Source organism: Cheilinus undulatus, linkage group 20 (assembly GCF_018320785.1).
Source record: "Cheilinus undulatus linkage group 20, ASM1832078v1, whole genome shotgun sequence".
NCBI lineage: Eukaryota > Metazoa > Chordata > Actinopteri > Labriformes > Labridae > Cheilinus > Cheilinus undulatus.
Genome location: NC_054884.1, coordinates 15483140 through 15501509, shown reverse-complemented (window position 1 = coordinate 15501509; position 18370 = coordinate 15483140). Strand labels below are relative to the sequence as shown.

The 18370-nt window shown below is 38.2% G+C and overlaps 1 protein-coding gene across 1 annotated transcript; it reads right to left on the bottom strand.

Annotated features, from left to right (window-relative positions):
• Positions 1–374: 374 nt before the first annotated feature.
• Positions 375–4433, bottom strand: csf3a (colony stimulating factor 3 (granulocyte) a). The gene is made up of 5 exons (XM_041815002.1): positions 4374–4433; positions 3769–3932; positions 1419–1526; positions 1199–1339; positions 375–1108 (listed from the first exon to the last, which is right to left on the bottom strand). Exons 1-5 carry the CDS (start codon positions 4387–4389, stop codon positions 917–919), a joined length of 621 nt encoding a protein of 206 aa, XP_041670936.1. The 5' UTR covers positions 4390–4433; the 3' UTR covers positions 375–916.
• Between the last annotated feature and the right edge of the window lie 13937 nt (positions 4434–18370).

The window sequence follows — 18370 nt, the reverse complement described above, 5'->3', positions numbered from 1 at the left end:
TTCCTTGCATGTTCAGGATTGTATTCTGCTGACATCAATCTGACAATTCAAACACAAGACATGAACCTCTGCGATCACTAAGTATGACTCAGCAGAATGATCACATGCTAGACACCACCACATGACAAAATCTACAAGGGAATCCAGACTGCCCACCCAAATGACCAAATCATGTGTTCATCCAGTCTTTTCACCCTTGATACACTTTATCAGGAGAACCTGTCCGTCAGAAAAGAAAATCCCCAAAGCATGAGTTTTTGTTACACTTCTCTTACAGGCTTAGCTCTTCGGAATTTTAGATTTATTTTGATCAGTGATAGGCATGTGCCTGATGTGTCACTGTCTTCAGTCATCGACAAAAGCAACAAGTATTGTAACAGTCACGTTTTTTATTGCATGGTCAAAACAGGAACAGTGGTGTTCAAAATAAGATTCATACAAAAATAATAAATTGCATTCAACAGAATGTATAATCAGTCATTAATAAGCCTCAAGTAACCAAAAATAAATCTTAAAGGTTGATTCTTTGCTTGCTTTAAACAGTTACAAGAGCTCAACAATTCTCTATAAAAGCTGCCTATACACTCCCTTTTTGCTTTAGTATCATATAATAAATGTTGCTATGTAAAACAGTACAATCCTAGTGTTAGGGTTACAACTTAAATATAAATAGGTCTATGTTACAGTCATTTGCCTCAGCTGTAATCAAACAAGAAGGGCTTAAGGGTTTACAAAAACACTTATCAAAAATAAATTAGCTAATTAAATAATCCATAGTCCAATTTAATAAATAAATATAAAATAAATAGTTATTTAAAAGATAGATAAATAAATAAATAAATGCCATAATAAAAATGGCAGGTTAAGCTATGTTTTTGACACAAGCCAAAAGCAGGCAGATTGTGGCATCCACAGGTCAGCTCTCCATCTCCTCCTCACTGCCTTGGTCCAGGCTCCTGAGGAGGCGGACCACATCCTGCCCAAAGGACTGGAGCTGCACCAGAGTCAGGTGTGCTGCCACCTGGACCTCATACTCCCCTGGTAGACGTAAGGCCACAGGGGTTGGTGATGGCAACACCATAGTCTCAGCTGTGATCTTATTCAGCATCTGGAAGGTACACAAAATATCAGAGGAGTTAATAGATTAAAAATTACAAATGTATCATTTAATGAGGAAAAAGATGTAAAAATGTTCTACCTTATTGATCTGAATGGCAAGGTCCCTAATGTCAGACTGTAGGTCCGTCACTTTGTTGTTATTCTCCAGGCGAGGAGAGATAGAACTCAGCAGGGCCCTGTGCAGCTGAAGACCCTCAGACATGTGTTTCAAACCAGTCTCCTGATGGAAGAAAAATCAGCAATCAGATGTTGTTCTCTGAATTTTAACCCTCATTTATTTTCCCTGAAAAGATACTCACCAAAGTGAAGCTATCTGACAGTGTTTTGAGAATAGGAGCCGAGGGGATGCCAATGTTGGATGCCATCACCCCAAGATTTTCATTATCAGAGGAGTTAAGCTTCAGCGTCTGTGGGAGAGAGAATACAGATATGTTAGATTACTGCTTGGCATGCAAAAACACGCACATAATTTTGTCTTTGTTGGCCTGTTTCTTTAGAAAACAGTATTTTAAAAAAAGCACAGTAGTTAGAGCAACTGTACGTTTACATGAGTGCAATACCTCTGTATTTTTTCTACCTCTGTTGATTACTAAACAGAAGCACGTAGCAAGAGAATTATTCCACATCACAACCCAAAACAGCTAAAGACTGCTGGGGTTCTGTGCTCCTGTTTCTGGATTTTGATGTCAGACACGCTTGCACCTCGGATGAAGTTATCCACCGAGTTAGAGTTGCCGCCTATGACTTGAGGTGTTCCTAAGGGATACATAGTGACTCTTCCTTTATTTGTATGCATCGGCTTGCTAAAAGGTTGAGTTTCTGCTCTATTCTTGCAAGAGCGGACCCACTTTGTCACAGATTTTCAAGGGTTACGCAAGGAGTTACTGTCATACTGTAAAATGGTTCTTTAAAAAGTGTAGTTTAACTTTATATAGTGTGGCCCAATACAGACACTTTAAAGTGTGGAATTTAATTCAAGTTTAATTAACACTATCATTTTTGCAGTGAGTTGTGATTTTACCTGAACAACCTGGTTGGAGATCTAGTCTCTTGTTGTTCTTGCCAATAATGAAAGATTGTATTTTACTGTACAACTCCTCAGTAGCTACTCAGTACTTCAAGTGAAATTTACATTAAATAGTTTTAACTTTACTTGAGTAGATTTACAGACCAGTACTTTAACTTAAGTAAAGTTTAGCCTGAGTAATTGTAATGCTTGTAACCTTTTCCCACCTCTCGCAAAAGCAAGGCCACATTAAAGCATACAAGCTGTTTAGTGCTAACAAAGGATGGAAAATATTATAAGAACACCTTCCATGGAAATCTAGGGCTAATAATTAATTAACATCAGATGTCACAACTACTAAAATTAAGAAAAGAAAATGAGTCATATCTTGCCCTTGGTTTCACCTGTAGAAAGATGATTAACGAAGAAAGACAAACTCTTTTGGTGACAACATTCCTGAATTAAATAGATATTTGTGTAAAGTCAAAGGTTGGGGGCGTTTAAAATGTTTTATCAGCCAAAAGTCAGGCTTAGTTTGAGAACCACTGTGTTAATCTATAAATTAACAGGCTAAACACTGCCATATTTGTTAACTATCTTGTTTTACAATTTTGGAAGGAGTACATTTAGAATTTAATGTTGATAAAAATATTTGTTTTATTTGCCCTAAAGCTAAATTAAAATAAAATTACAAAGTAATGTTGAAGTATTAGCATGTTAGCTAACGTTACAATGTTAAGTTCTAAGTGACAACGGCAGAGCTAAAGCTAGTTTTGCTAAACTGCTTGATGAGAGGCTACTATAATTCTAATTTTAGACTTTGAATGATTCAGCAAGATATCCCAGAATTTAAAATTAATTTCTATTAGCATTTTCATTTATCTTTAAAAGCACTTTATACATATGTAACCCTCTAGCCTAAATGTTGGCAATGTTTTCCCGTGATTAGCGTAATGCTAGTTTCCCATGGCATGCCTTTTTATTTATTTTTTTTTAAGGCTGTGATTTTTAACTTTTTTGTTTCTTTTTTTTTTTGCCTGAGTCACTCTGAGGATCAGCCAAAATCTCAACAAACACCCATACACAAAATATCCTCTTTAAAGCATAATACAGCAACTTTAGTTGTTGTACAGTTGGAGAAACAAGGTAAAGTTATGAATGTTCACAAGGCACAAGACTTGACTTCAGCATGACATAAAGCATATATATTTAAGTTTAAAGTAGCCGACTGCAAATGTGTACTTTATTCCAGTATTAAGCGAAAAAAATGTAGCTGTAAGTTACATATTGGGCCTGCTTTACTTGTTCTACAGCTGGTTGATGAGAGTTTAGCCTGTATGGCATTATATTTCAAACTAGGAGTATTTGATCTAGTGTGTTTCATTCATTACGTCTTGTATTTCATGCGCAGTGTTAGCTGCAGTGCTAAATGTAACACCTTGTAGTAACTCCCTGAACAGCCTCTCAGGGTATTAACATGCTAAGATGTGATACCATACGCAGTCACGCCGAGGCCCTTTTATGGGCTCATAAACGGACCTGCACACATGAATCCCCCACAGCTCTTTCCTACAAAAATAGTCAGTCCCAACAAAACAATGCGCCAAAATGCGCCACTAGGACATGTGTGTACTCTGCCTCACCTCTGTGTAAACGCATGACTCGTGTGCGTCGGGAATGGAGAGCAGGATCTTTTGTATCAAGCTGCGGCTCATCTTCACGATCTCTGGATCCGCAACAAGTGCGCTGCCGTCCGGCAGAGGTGCGCTGCGGGCGAAGGAGGCCATGAAGACGGGAATGGCGAAAACTGCAGGCGGAGGAAAAAATCACTGCGTCACCGCCGAGGCATCAAAACAATCCGCTTTATACATCCAGCAATGTGTATGTGTGAGTGTGTGAATGTGTGTCAGGGAGAACAAAGCCCTGCTCTCTCCTCAGCAGATCCTCAATGCTGCAGCACTGGGCATGTCCCCCCTCAGGCTAGTAAGTCTCTGCATGAGTTCAGAATAGTCTCTGTAATGTGAGACCTCACTCAGAGTAACCAAGAGTAGTAACTAAGACACTTTCAGAAAATTCAAACTTAGAATAAACTAACTACTTAAGTCTAAATAAGGTCTAAATGCTTAAAAATTAACCTTGCACTGATACCAGAGAGATAAAGTCCAAACCCTAAATGTGTCTCCCTCAAAGTCTGTGAAGAGAAGTGAAAGCAGAAGGTCTCAAACATTGCCACCTCACCACTACTCACCAATCAGGATGTGCATAGCTTCTGATGAGGAATGTCTTTCAAGTATTGACCTAAAGTGAGAAGTCTCCATGATTTATAGTACACTTATAGGCATCTTTATATATAGATGGCTCTTGTAGTGGGATTTCCCGTCATTGGTTCATCTGAATAATTCTCATTTTGACTGACACCATTTCCATGAAATTCACACCTATGATGTATGAACTTTATCTTTTTTAAAACCTCCCAAATTAAGCCTATTGAAATGAATTGTAATCATATAGCACAACATTAAATAATGTATTGTTTTTGATCCATGATGTAATGATTGTAACTTTAATTTTTGTATCATTTTTCCAACTAATTATAATGTAAATGAACATAAATAATATAAAGTCCAACAAAAGGGTGAAATAAAGACAACATGTTACAACAAAAACACAAAACTGTGTAAAATGAAAAATACACCCCCTTTAATAGGAAACCAAAGAGTCAAATGAAAGAGGTATTGTGACCATTTTCTATTAGGAAAATGTAATTTCAGCTTAACATAACTGAAGAGTTTTGTTGTGGGAAATTGAATGATTTCATTACTGGCTTTCTATTTTGATGTAACACAGCTTGTAGTTCAAGTATGAGTGTATATGTTGCCCAAAAATGTGTCAAAATCCTTTAAGGTGACCTCTGGGAGCAGGTATTTTCTCTGAACTCAAAGCAGGAAGAGGGAAGTGGAAATTGAAAGTGATTTTGTGATTACTTGTGATCTGAAATCTAGGAATTTTGGTCAAAATTTTCTTTTTCTGTCTTTCTTTCTTTTCTTATTTTACTCTTTTTACTCATGTGGCCTTTGGCGTACCATTAATCAGCTTAAAATCTTTATTCCATGTATATAAGGCAGAAACATTACAACAAATGATGTAATAGCAGTGAAATTCAAAAATGCATGACTGTATTGTCTGTGCTGCAAAGAAACATGTTTGTACACGTTCAGATTACTGGGCAGTCTTCAGTCTTTAGATGCATCAGTGCCATCTGGTGGAATAGATGTCCTCCATTCATTTGTCAAAGTAATGGTAGAGGTGGAAAAACTACACAACTGTTAAACTCAAGTAAAAGTAATGTTACTCTGGTTAAAATTAACTAAGGCAGAAGTTAAAGCACTGGTCTATAAATTTACTCAAGTCAAATTAAAAATTGTTTAATTGAATGTTTGTTTAAGTACTGAGTAGCTACTGAGGAGTTGTACAGTAAACATGATCTTTTATTGTTGGCAAGAAGGACAAGTGATCTCCAGCCAGGTTGTTCAGGTAAAACCACACTTTTATAAGAAAGTTAAATACACAGCAAAATCTACACTCTTAATTGAACTCATATAGAGTTAATCTTAATACTTTAAATGCAGCTATATCCATCCACACTACATATAGTTAAATATATTACAGCATGTCAGAGCTGCAGTAAATGTTGAAAATCTGATAAGTTGGGCCTCCTCTGGCAGAGCCAATCTCATAGCAAGACAATGCATTCTGATGAAGAAAACTATGTGTCCTTTGGGGGAACCTAAGTCAGACTCTAACTCAGTGGGTAGCTAGCAGTGGATAGTAGATTAATACTGAAGTTATTTCTGTGTACTGTGAGTTTCATTAAGTGAACGTATCCAGCAAAAGTTGAGAGCTGTACTGTTAGAACTTGTCACATTAAAAATAAATTGAAGGTTAAACTGGGGTTAAAGTCAAGGTAGATTACGTAAGACAGCCTGTGTATGTGGATCTTGTTTTAAAATGCACCCTGAAATTTTGCAAACAGATTTGACAACCACCATATTTTCACAGATTTCCTAAAGTAAAACTGAATAAATGAATCACTCCATTTTGGAGAAACAACTGATCTAAAGGTTTGTAAAAACAAAACTACATTTTTTTCAGTTTCACATCCATCACTGATGAACAGAGGTGCTGTGAGCTTTCAGGCTCTGCTTCATGAAATCAGGTCCACATAAATGTCAGGAATCTTGATTTATGACCACATATCAATGTCCACAGTCCAGGAAAAAGTATGGATCTCTGTTAAGTCAAAATATCCCTGACCAAAGCGGAGATCAGTATCGTCTATTGTTGTGTGCGTAGCTCCACCCTTCTGGAATGGATAGGTGAGCTTGGCACCCCTAAAAAGGAGTGCTAAAAGTGCTAAAAAAAAAAAGCTAAAAGTGCCAAAACAGTAAGATGGTATGAGCCAGTTATATTGGACTAGTGTTGTCATGATATACCAATATTGATGATAATCGTGATATTAAAAAATAAAATTTCATTATCATGTTAAAAATGTGCATATGATAATACAGTGTAAATGATCCAGTGCCACTTGAACACAGTTTGGAAACAGAATGGAAACAGATAAAGAAAAATATGCCAGGGATTGTTCAGTAGACGCTGGATTATTCCAAAGTTAGTTGTCATTCTTCAGTTGCACACAAATGCTGTGTCCCCTGCTATCCACAAATGATTTTGTTTCAGTTAATACTGTAGTTATAGCAGATGTTGCACCTTGTGGATTTTCTGTTTATCAGTTCATCTGGTTAAGTTTTAACTAGCTATCGAGTGTAATTGCACTTTTTATATGCAGTTGTACAGTTACTGTTTTCATATTGTCTCAGTACCTTCTTAGACAGGTATTTTGAGTGTAATTCATCTGCCAAAAGAGAGAACGCAACATAAATAAAGTTAGAGAAATTTGATTGATTGTCCTATTATTATTTAAATTTTTATTGATATCATGATATCGTTATCGTGACATTTTTTGCCCACGATAATCGTGAAGTGAAAATCTGTATCGTGACAGCCCTATATGGGACCCTTTCCAATTCTTTACAATGGAAACACAAATAAACACGTGCTACTGAACCAGACTGCTTGGTGGAATAGACTTATACCCAACCATTTCCTACAGTAAGAATAAACATGTTTACAGCAGGGTTTAAGAAAATGATTTTTCTCACAGCTATTCATAATTTGTGGCTGATCTGGACCTCTTTGGCCATTTCTACATTGCCCTGAACTTTGTTGGAGACAGTATTTTCAATATGACTTCTGCCACTGATGGGCTTCAAAAGTGCACCACAGTTGATGTCACTGAGAGTATGTCCATGTTTAAGTACAGCCTATGAAAAATGATCAACCTGCTTCTGTCTTAAAGTTAGAAAGATGATCAAAACTCAATCTAACATTTTAGGTGTGAGTGTCCACACACAGGCAAAAACCCAAGGAAATCACTGCACTCACACAAGAAATGATAGAAGAAATAAACCAGTAACACAGCTAAACAAGCTGTTACCACTTGTTCCCTGTCCTGATGCTAAGATCACAAACATCAGACTATAAATATTTATCACACTGACATCAGCCTTTTACAAGAACCCGTATTAGTCAAATATTCCACAATATGACAAACCACTTGAAGATGTCTATTAGATTAAAAACAACGGAAAGACTTTAAACCATTGTACTGAGAGTTATGTAATCACCTCAGAGGTCACTCCTGTGTCTCCATTGTTGCAGATCGCTTTGCTTCATGCTCTGACACGAGGGCCCCTTGATCAGCCCGAGTAGCTATGTTACATCCGGCCATGCTTGATAGGCTGTGAAGTGAAGCCGTCAAATCTGATCCCTGAAATCCACACTGGTCTGATCTCCAATCAATCCTGCACATGAAAGGAGGGCATTATTCACTGCTGAGGCCTTGCGCTCTCTGTGACTCAGTTCAAAACACTATTTGATTGTAAGGGGAGTAACAATGTAACAAATTGAGAGAGGTTGTGTAAGCATGGCCTGCCTTTTTAAATGTTGAACATTTGCACTTTGATATTTCATTTCATCCAGGATACTGTGGTCTGTCACTGGGGGTCAGGTCTCTGCACCCAGCTGAGTCTGGAGCTTCTCAACTCCAGAAAACAATGGAGTGTACTGCCAATATGACATCAAATTTCATAAAACTGTAAATATTTAACCTGGCACGCCAGATGGATTAGGTTCACACATCCATCTGGTAAACCACTCATAGACAGCGTTTGGGAAAGGAAAGAGCCTTTGAAAAAAAACTCAGGCGGTGATTTGATGAACGTTCTGACTGTCACATCTTTACGGGCCAATCAGATCAACAAAACACATGACATCGCTGCCAATGACCTGCGCTCCTGCCGAAGAAGTAAACTCCATAGAGAACTGTATAACACCTCGAGCGATAGCGACTGTAGACATGTCAGTATGCAACTTTTGTTGTTTTTGAACAGAAAATAACTCACTGCTGTTCTTTTAATGAAGAAATGTTGTCAAGTTCTGATAAAACTGGCGATTTACCAGCATCCATACTTGTCTTTACTGGCAGACAGGAGCTTTGCAAGATGGATTCGCCGGTGAGAAACCCGGAAACAGGCATATCCATCTGCTTTGCGATGTTAGTAATTATTAGCACCAACATTAATTTCTTGCTTCAAAAATTCCAAGAAGTTAATTTTGTGATGAAAAAGTTCCCAAAAGTCTTTAAAAACTCTTCATCACTGCTAAAAATTTCCAGAAATTAAGTCAAGAGTTGAGGGAGTGGTTATTCTATTATTCAAGTATCACCTTTATTTACACTACATAAACATTTTTATCACTTAATATTTTAATTCTCATACATTTTGATGCTTAGTGATTCAAGTCGCATACATTTTCATCACCTTAATCTTTTTTTTCACTTTTTTGTAACTCCCACCCTGAGGCCCCTTTCCTTAAATGATACATGAAGATGTTTGTGCTGTTAATGAAAAATGATGAATGGATAAGAACACACAAAACACAGAAGTCCACATTTTCTCCCATATGAGGGAATATCCGACACTGCTTGTTAAAAATGTTTTTGCCAGTTTTGCAAAATCAGGGAGCTTTGAGAATCTGACACAAGCACACAAAGCATACTTGTACCCTATTTAAAGTGTTAAGCCAAGGGACCCCGGATCTCAGTTATGCCCCTGTTTCACTGAAAAGTTACACAGCCTACCACTTTGTTGCCACAGCTGCCCCCTTCAACAGAGCCAGGCTCTGAAAATGTAAGCTCCAGGTAGTGTCAGTGCTGATGCTACCTATAGCCCATGGCCCTTAACTGCCCAAAACAAAACAAATATTCCATTTTGCCAACTTTACACATTGAAAAAGAACTGCAAAGACAAAATAGAAAGACAAAAGTCTGACCAGAGAGCTTAGAAAGAGGACAAGGGAAGCAGGGTTAGGGTGAAGTGCCCTTCATGAATGTCAGATGATTTTTTTTGTACTAAAAGCTTTTGTTTTGCCTAAAGGAACTGTTGTTAACTGCAAAAGTTAATGCTAAAGTTCAACCTCTAATGTCCTCTGCTGCTGAAATGCCATGCCTGTTTCCTCTTGGACACAGGAGTTCAAATCTTCTCAGGGAATGTCAGACACTGCTCGTTAAAAAACGTTTTCTCCAGTTCTGCAAAATCAGAAAACTGTGAGATAACGTACACAATATACCTGAACAGCACAAGGGTGTCCAAGTTGGATGACTTTTTAAACCAGAAATTCTATGAAAATGGACAATTTTATCATGGGGTTTCACAAGCAGAGATCCGTTAAAAAAATGCTGAGCTGTTCACTTTCACTAGAAACTGAAATATTGCAAAATGTGTTACAGTTTGGATTTAGGAACCAGGCAACGTGGCGGATACATATTGAAAGTGTAATTTAAGATGAGTAGGAGGAGGTTTAAAGAGAAACGGATGTTGGCATGAGTCCACAGAGAGGAATTTCTTAGCAAACTGGGTGATGACGAGCCCGAAATCCTGTAAAATGCTGTTTCACTTCCAACACAAACTGACTTGATCAGCTGAAGTTGACATAATGTACTGAACAGGATGAAACAATGATGAGAAATATGTTTCATTCTTTATGTGTAGGGTCACTTTTATGAATGATCTTAATACTGGCAATCCCTGGTGCTACTACATACAAAAAAATACTTTTAATCTAATTCTTTTTATTTTTAAAATCTAACATTAAATCTTTATGTTAAAATGACATTGTATCATGTTAGCCCTTTTAGAAATCTATCATGGTCAATATAATTTAACATTTTTGGCAAAACCAATCCTCTTTGATTTTAGAGTGAAAACAGATTACTACAAAATAATTTCATTTAAATAAAAATATGTAATGTAAAATAAGTGACTACATAAATATTTACCCTCTTTAAGGTCAGTATGTAGTAAATGCACCTTCAGCTGCAATCACAGCACTGAGTCTGTGTGGGTAGGTCATAATCAGGCTTGCATATCTGGACAGTGCAATTTTACTCCTTTCTTCTTCACAGAATTGCTCAAGCTCTGTCAGGTTGCACAGTGATTGCACATGAACAGCCTTTAAGAGTCAAGCAACAGATTCCCTATCGGATTGAGGTCTTGGCTTTTACTCGGCCACTTCAGAACATTCACCTTGTTGTCTTTAAACCATTTCTGTGTAGCTTTTAACGTCTGCTTTGGGTCATTGTCTTCCTGGGAAAGGAATCTTCTCCCAAGCCATAGTTCTCTTGCACTCTGAGTAAGATTGTACTCCAGGATTGTCCTATATTTTGCCGCATTCATCTTATCCTCTACCTTTACAAGCCTTCCAGGGCTGTGAAGCATCCCCATAGCATGATGCTGCCACCACTGGGCTTTACAGTGGGGATGGTGTGTTTGTGGTGATGTGCAGTGTTTGGTGTCCACCAGACATAGCATCTTCTCTGATGGCAGAAAAAGCACCATTTTGGTCTCATCAGAACAAAGAACTTTCTTCCACTTGACCATGGAGTCTCCCACACGCCTTTTGAGGAACTCTACTTCAGTTGATTTGATGAGTTTTCTTCAACAGTGGCTTCCTCTTTGCCATAAAGCTTTGACTGGTGAAGAACCCTGAAAACAGTTGGATGCAGAGTCTCTCCCATCTCAGCTTCTGAAGCTTGTAACTCCTTCAGAGTAGTCATAGGCGTCTTGGTGGCCTCTCTCACTTGTCTCCTTCTTGCACGGTCACTCAGTTTGTGAGGACAGCCTGATCTAGGCAGATTTACACATGTGCCATATACCTTTATTTTTTTTGATGATGGATTTATCTGAACTCTGGGGAATGCTCATCATCACTTACTTTACCTTACATATTTTTTTTGACATTACTTTGTAGAAATCTATCAATTTGACATCATAGAAGTTTTTATTTATTTATTTATTGTCAAAAAGTCAAATTATTTTGACCATGATTGCTTTGTAAATAAATAAAAGTGTAAAACATTTAAGGGGGTGAATACTTTTCATAGGCACTGTTTGTGTTCAACAGCTAATCAACCAGTTACATGGCAGCAACAATCCCATTTAGGCATGTAGACATGGTGAAGACATGGTGCTAAAATTTCAAATCAACCAATAGAACTGGGATGAAAGGTGATGAAAATGACTACTACAGTACAAATCATTCATTTCTATTTATTTTTGACATTTGACCACGTTTCAATATGTCTATGACAAACTATATTGAGCCTGAGCATAATGCCCCCTTACAATTGCCTACAATTTGCCTTTTGCTGGACTCCCAGCTCAGAGAATATGACTGCGTCAGGTTGCTATGGTTACTCCTATCATCTAACGGCTGCTGATGCACATTAGTTTGAAACAGTGTAATGATTTTTTTGATCAGAACTACTTGTGAAGTTCCATAGATGTCCATTTATCAGAAGTTAATGGACACCAATGGAATTTCCAGAGCCAATCAGAACTGAGCATTCACCAAGACCATGGTATAAATGGACTTTCATATGGAGCTGGTCCCCTTTTGCAGCCTCTACAAACTCCACTCTTCTTGGAAGGCTTTCCACAAGATTTTGTGTTTCAGTGGGAATTTGTGCCATTTCATTCTGTAGAGCATTGATGAAGTCAGGCACTGATGTTGGATGAGAAGGCCTGGCTTGCCATCTCTATTCAAGTTTATCCCAAAGGTGCTCGATGGGGACAGGGCTCTGTGGGGGCCAGTGAAGTTTTTCAACATCAGACTCAGCAAACCATGTCTTTATAGTCCTTGCTTTGTGCACGGGGGCACAGTCATATTGGAATAGAAAAAGGCCTTCCCCAAACTGTTGCCACAAAGTTAGAAGCATAGCATTGTCCTAAAATGTCTTGGTAATGTTAGGCTTGCATGCAGCTGGTCAGCCATGGAAACTCCTTCCATGAAGCCCCCACCACACAATTTTTGTGCTTACATTTATGCCAGTGGAAGTTCATAACTCTTCAGCTGTGGAATCAGCAGAGCATTGGCACTTTTATGCACCAAGCACCTCAGCAGTCTTTGCTCTGTGATTTTACATGGTCTTCCACTTTTTGGATGACTTGCTGTTGTTCCTAAATGCTTACACTTTGTATTAATATCACTAACAGTTGACTGTGGAATGTCCAACAAGGATAAAATTCCACAAACTGTCTTATTGCAAAGGTGACATCCATGCTTGAAGTCAGTCAGTTCCTAGATGACCCAGTTTGTATCACAAATGTTTGCTTGGGTGCTTGATTTTATACACCTGTGGTAACAGGTCTGATTGAAAAACCTGGATTCCAGAAACTTTTGTCCATAAAGTGTATTTACAGTTTTAAAAATATAGGGATACACAAGATCAATTTCTATCCAGGCACGTCTTCCCCCACTATATCCTGTCTCTCTTCAGCTGTAGACAAACAAAAAAGAAACCCCAAATAGTTCATTATACCATTTCTGAATATTTACCTAATAATGGACCCTATCTTAAAATGGTGCATGGCTTGGACTCATACCGAGGCTCATAATTTAAAATTAATTATTATTTACAAACAGGGGATTCAGGATCCAAACCCACCACTGCACTGCATACAAACCCTTATTATAAAATACCATAGTTTGCTGCTATGCCTTTGTGTACTTTCTTTTAAAGGCTTGGGTTCTCTTTGTTATTGCCCATGAATGTTTCTCACATAAAAAAGTATCTTTATTAAATTCCAATCATGCTGTGAAAAAAAGTCATTTCTCTTACATTTGCACATTTTCCACAACAGAGGGAGCTGTGTAACACAAAATAAAGCTGGGGCCTCACAAAACTGTTTCTTCTAACACAGACCTTAATGCAGGGGCTCAGCCCCTGACCCCCAAAATAAAGGTGCAAGAGAATGGGGACCCCCACTGTAAGTTTTTTTTTTTAAAACATTACTTTGATTTCAGCATAAATCTCACCAAATTACCATGTTTTATATTAAATTTAACTGATTTCATGCGTACATTTTTATCAGAAATGGTTAAAATATAATTTGAAATGATCTTAAAATATTCTTTGTTTCTCACAAGGCATCTGTTGACCCCCTCTGTGTCTCGCAACTCCCATGGGAGTCCTGACCCACTGCTCTAGAGGACACAAACAAAAAGACAATCACAGTAGTTTTTATAGTCACCCAAAGCATGTCCTCCTTGCTGTCATAAGCAGCGTCTTTGGTGTCACCTACCTTTTTGGCTAAATGAGGAAATAAGGTGCAGACACACGCCTTCACTAGGAGACCCAATGTGATCTCTGAGTCTGGAAACATTTTCACCTGCAACCCAACCCCAAACAAGGCTGCGCTCTGCAGGATTGGATGCGTCACCTTATCCCCCACTTTGTGTCCCATTACCCAGCAGTTGTAATGCTCACACCAGTGTAACGTGTCTGAGCGAGCAGGCGGGGCAAGCTGAGCTGGCCTGAAATTTAAATTAACCTCAGTGACATTTATGTGTGCCGGAGAAGAAAGGTGTTACATTACCAGTCCCCTCACTCCCGCCATGCACACGCACCTGTCGTACATACAGGTGAACAATAGAATATGAGCACTCACATACATTAGACACACATGCCTCACATACCTGTTACTAGTTTTATTTATCTACTCTGGAGTTTCTCTTTACAGTGGCTGGTTTCAAAGCCACCGTGAGAGGCTGTTATCAGTGTGACTGTGTCACAGGAAATGTCAGAGAGAGAGGCTTACCATCTATTTTTCAGTACTGTTGAACCTCCTGCTCATCATGGGAGGTTGTACCTGGGCTTCCTTAAGATTAACTCTGCCAAGATCAATATCATTGTTTTCTGTAAAACACCTCACCCTGTTAGTAGAAACTACAGAGCATAGAAACGGGTTGGCATATAAAGATGGCAGAAAACAAAGCATTCCAAAAAAGAACAATACCTTCAAAGTTCAGTTTGTTTGGCTAGTGTAAGTGCACCGTAGCACAGTCAAGCACGGTAGGCTTCTTTGGCCCTGGCACAGATGGAAGAGGTGTGCTTTGGCACGGTATGATAGCGGATGCACTCACAAAGCATGGGTCAAATCATCACAACTCAGGGATGCACAATATTATCAGCCTGATACACAAATCAATGGATTTTAGCCTAAAAGTGAATTACTGGCTTCTGCAGATATGAAAATTCTGCTGATATTTACAGTCAATATCAGCATTAAAAATCTGCCTGTATCAGCTGTAAATTGGCATTTGATATCAGTATCAGCTAAAAAAAAAAAAAACAGCATATCGACTAGCAGCAAATTCCAATGTTATGCATCCCTGGTATAATTGATACGACTGTTCTGATTGAAAAAAAACAATGTAAACCATGGTGGACAGTTAGAGGGTAGTGACTCTAGATAAGCCACTGAGTGGGTAAATTTGCTATTATGTTGTTTAATTTTCCATTGCATGAACTCTGTGAGTCCTGGCTTCTTGGAAAATGCATGTCCTACAAAGATGTGATCTGTGCCTTACGGAAGAGGATTAGGGCCAGGGGTGACAGAAAAAATAATGCTGTGCATTTTAAGAATAAGAAATGTCAAAATTAAGATTGTGACTGTCTCTACAAAATGCTGTGTATTGATGAACTCATGCCTACCCACAGAATTGGCTGGGCCCCTGAAAAACCCAGAGAATGGGCACTTCCCAGCTGTGATTTATTGCTGATATCAATGCATTTGTGTTGGAGCGCTGGTCCACTGGCTAACAGTTACTTCATTTTGGAGCTGTAAAGTGTATCAAACTATTATTGCATTCTGATGTTCAAAGTAGTTATTCATGCCAGTTTAACCCCTTTTCATCACTGTTTCTGTATATTTTTTCAAATTTGACCCATTTTTTATACCATATGATTATCACAGATTAACTTAACAATGGACCAATGGATTTTCCTTACATCCCTAGGCCCCTAATTTGGCAGAGCCCAAGACAGCACTCCCTTTTATCCCCCCTTATGGGTGGCCTTGGATGAACTTGTGAAACTAGACTTCAGAATTAGTTTCAACATTCTTTCTCCTATAACTCATAAGCACAGTGTGGTTTTCTAAGATCTGCTCTTTGTTATAGTCTCATAAGGTACTTTAATTTATATTGTTTAGAATAACTTACCCTTCAAAAAGAACACAGGACATCAAAGCAAAGGCACAGAGAAAGCACTAAACAAAGCATCTCAAAAAGAACATATCCAACACAAGAGATGTGTGCATTAGCCAGCCAAAAGGTTAACGTTTGATCCCTCTGTAGTCTGCACAAAGAAGATGGTTAAACTAATTTTACCAGTCAAGGCCAATCAAGTGTTTTGTCTGAATCGTAAAACCAACACTTGCCACTGTAGCCACTGTTAACGGCTAATGTCTTGCTGCCACAATGATCTTTGACCTAATGTAAACAATGGTCGGATGGCATTGATAGCACCTCATAGGAATGATTTAACAATATTTGGATGTAGAAATTGGGGATCATGTACTTATCGACTGTCAGTTTGTAATCACACATAACCAAAGCAACCAATAGTCACATTAAGTACAGGTTTGTGGATGTTAAAATGCAAGGGGACTCAATGCCAACAGTGCTAGCACTGCAAATGTTAGCCAAACTCTGCAAACCACCTTCATTTTCTTTACTCTTAGATGCTGTGTTTGCATATTAGATCATCAGAGCTCAATTTTCACTGGTATCTGAGTGTTTAATTGTCTTTAGACTTGTCTGCTAAACACAGACACACACGTAATAATAGCACACGCGTAATATTTTTTTCTGTCTCTGGTTTTCTTGACAAAATTCTGTAATATGGAGGTAAAACCCTGTAGATTGATACCACCCACTTGTCTGTACGCTAGGATGCTAGTTACCAGTCATCCTGTTAAGCTAATAAGCATTAGCATTGGTCACAGGGGTAAATAGCTAGTATAACTCTCTTAAAGTAGCAAATCCCTTTCTCTAAGGATACATTTTCAAGTTAGGATCAATAACTTTGACACAGAGCCTCAATTTTTACTTTAGCTTAGTTTGTTAAGAGAAACTGCCATAGACAGAATTTAGTATGTAGCTTAAACAATGTAAAGAAAACTTATAAGGAAAAAAAGTTCACAATCACACACAGAAATGTATAGCACAGGCACTTTTAGCCTAAAGAACAAGGCAATAAGTTTAATATGTGGTTTAATTCAAGATAAACTTATCTTTTTAGGCTATTTTGTTCTGGATTTCTGATAGAAATAATTACGATAGAAATTATTAGCAATTTATTTATCAAAACATTTTAATAAGTTTTAAACCACTCTTATGTCTGTTAGCCACAGCTAGCTTAACTAAGCAATAACACTGTAAAAGGGGGTAGATGCAAGCACTGCCTTTTGTTTTTTTCTTGATGTCATGACAAATATTCGTACAAATGACATTAAAAAATGTTCAGTTGCATGTGTTTTTTATACTAACTGGAAAAATTTGATAGCATATATTTACTAAAAGTAGATATAGACGTTTCATTATCTATTGGCATAGCCATGCTAGCTGTTTTCTTCTGTTTCAAGTCTATGGTTAAGGGAGCCAAGCTAAAGTGGTTGTAAATCTAACATAGACATCGATTTGGATAACCTCAACTAATTCTCTGCAAAAGATAAACTTAGTGCATTTATCAGGATGCCAAAGCATCCCTTTAAAGGCCAAGTGCTTCCTTTGGGAAAGGTTGAACTGACTTTAGCTGCCACTGTGATCGCTCTTGAACATGACCCAGCTGCTGAGAGGCATTTGGAAATAGCTTTACCCAAGCATGGGTAAGACAGGGAGCGGAAGGGGGCAGCTGATCCCCTGTGGCATTCCCCTTTAATTTCTCCTTAAGAATTGGGTCACACAAGATGCTGGGTGCATACCCAGACTCCTTTTTTCCAAGTGTTTTTATGGTCAACATAAATCTTTTAGTGGTCTTGCTCTATTCCGGGGGCATTTGTGTGTCTGACACAGGGAAATCCTTGTTGACAAACCATTTCACGTCTTAAAGCTTTAAATCCAGTTACTCAGAAGTGCACTGGGTTATTCTTGCCTTGCCCACTAGAAAAAGCAAGAGCAGATCTTAGAGCACAGTCTGATTTGAATTGAATTATGTCTGCGTCAGAATACATTTCCCTTTCTCTGCTCTGGTTTGTATTGACGGGTTCATTTTAAGAGATATGAGTGCATCTTCCTCTTGTCTATGGTGTGGTGAAACAGGAGATCCACATACAGCTCTCTGAAGTGCATCAGTAGGTCATGGCCCAATAGATGCTATTTGGAAAACCTTAAGAGTGACTGCATCAGACAACATGGCTCCCAGAGGGACCTTGGGTACTTAGTGACCACATGCATGACAAATGGAAAAAGAGCAAAGACTTTGTCTAGATAACCAGGTATGATCGAGGACTTATTGAAGCTCCTTTAATCAGTCTGTGCAAAGCAGTGAGAATAATGGCTGCTTCCTGAGGTTTTTTCCCCCAACCAGAATATGGTAATATTAATATCATGCCTCTTAATTTAGCTTTTTTTTTTTTTTTTTTTTTGGAAACTAGACAGGCTTGAGACATTTTGGCATGCAACCAGTGAGTGGTGTGTGACACTGTGAGTATAATGAAGCTGCTTCATACCCTCCTATGCTTGCAACTATGTTGCTTACAACTTCTGTGTTGATACTCTGAA

What these genes read in the sequence shown, in the direction of transcription:
- csf3a (XM_041815002.1), bottom strand. An exon ending in TGTCAGATAGCTTCACTTTG is followed by an intron (nt 1,340 to 1,418) that starts GTGAGTATCTTT and finishes TTCTTCCATCAG; the next exon opens with GAGACTGGTTTGAAACACAT. An exon ending in TTGCCATTCAGATCAATAAG is followed by an intron (nt 1,109 to 1,198) that starts GTAGAACATTTT and finishes TGTACCTTCCAG; the next exon opens with ATGCTGAATAAGATCACAGC.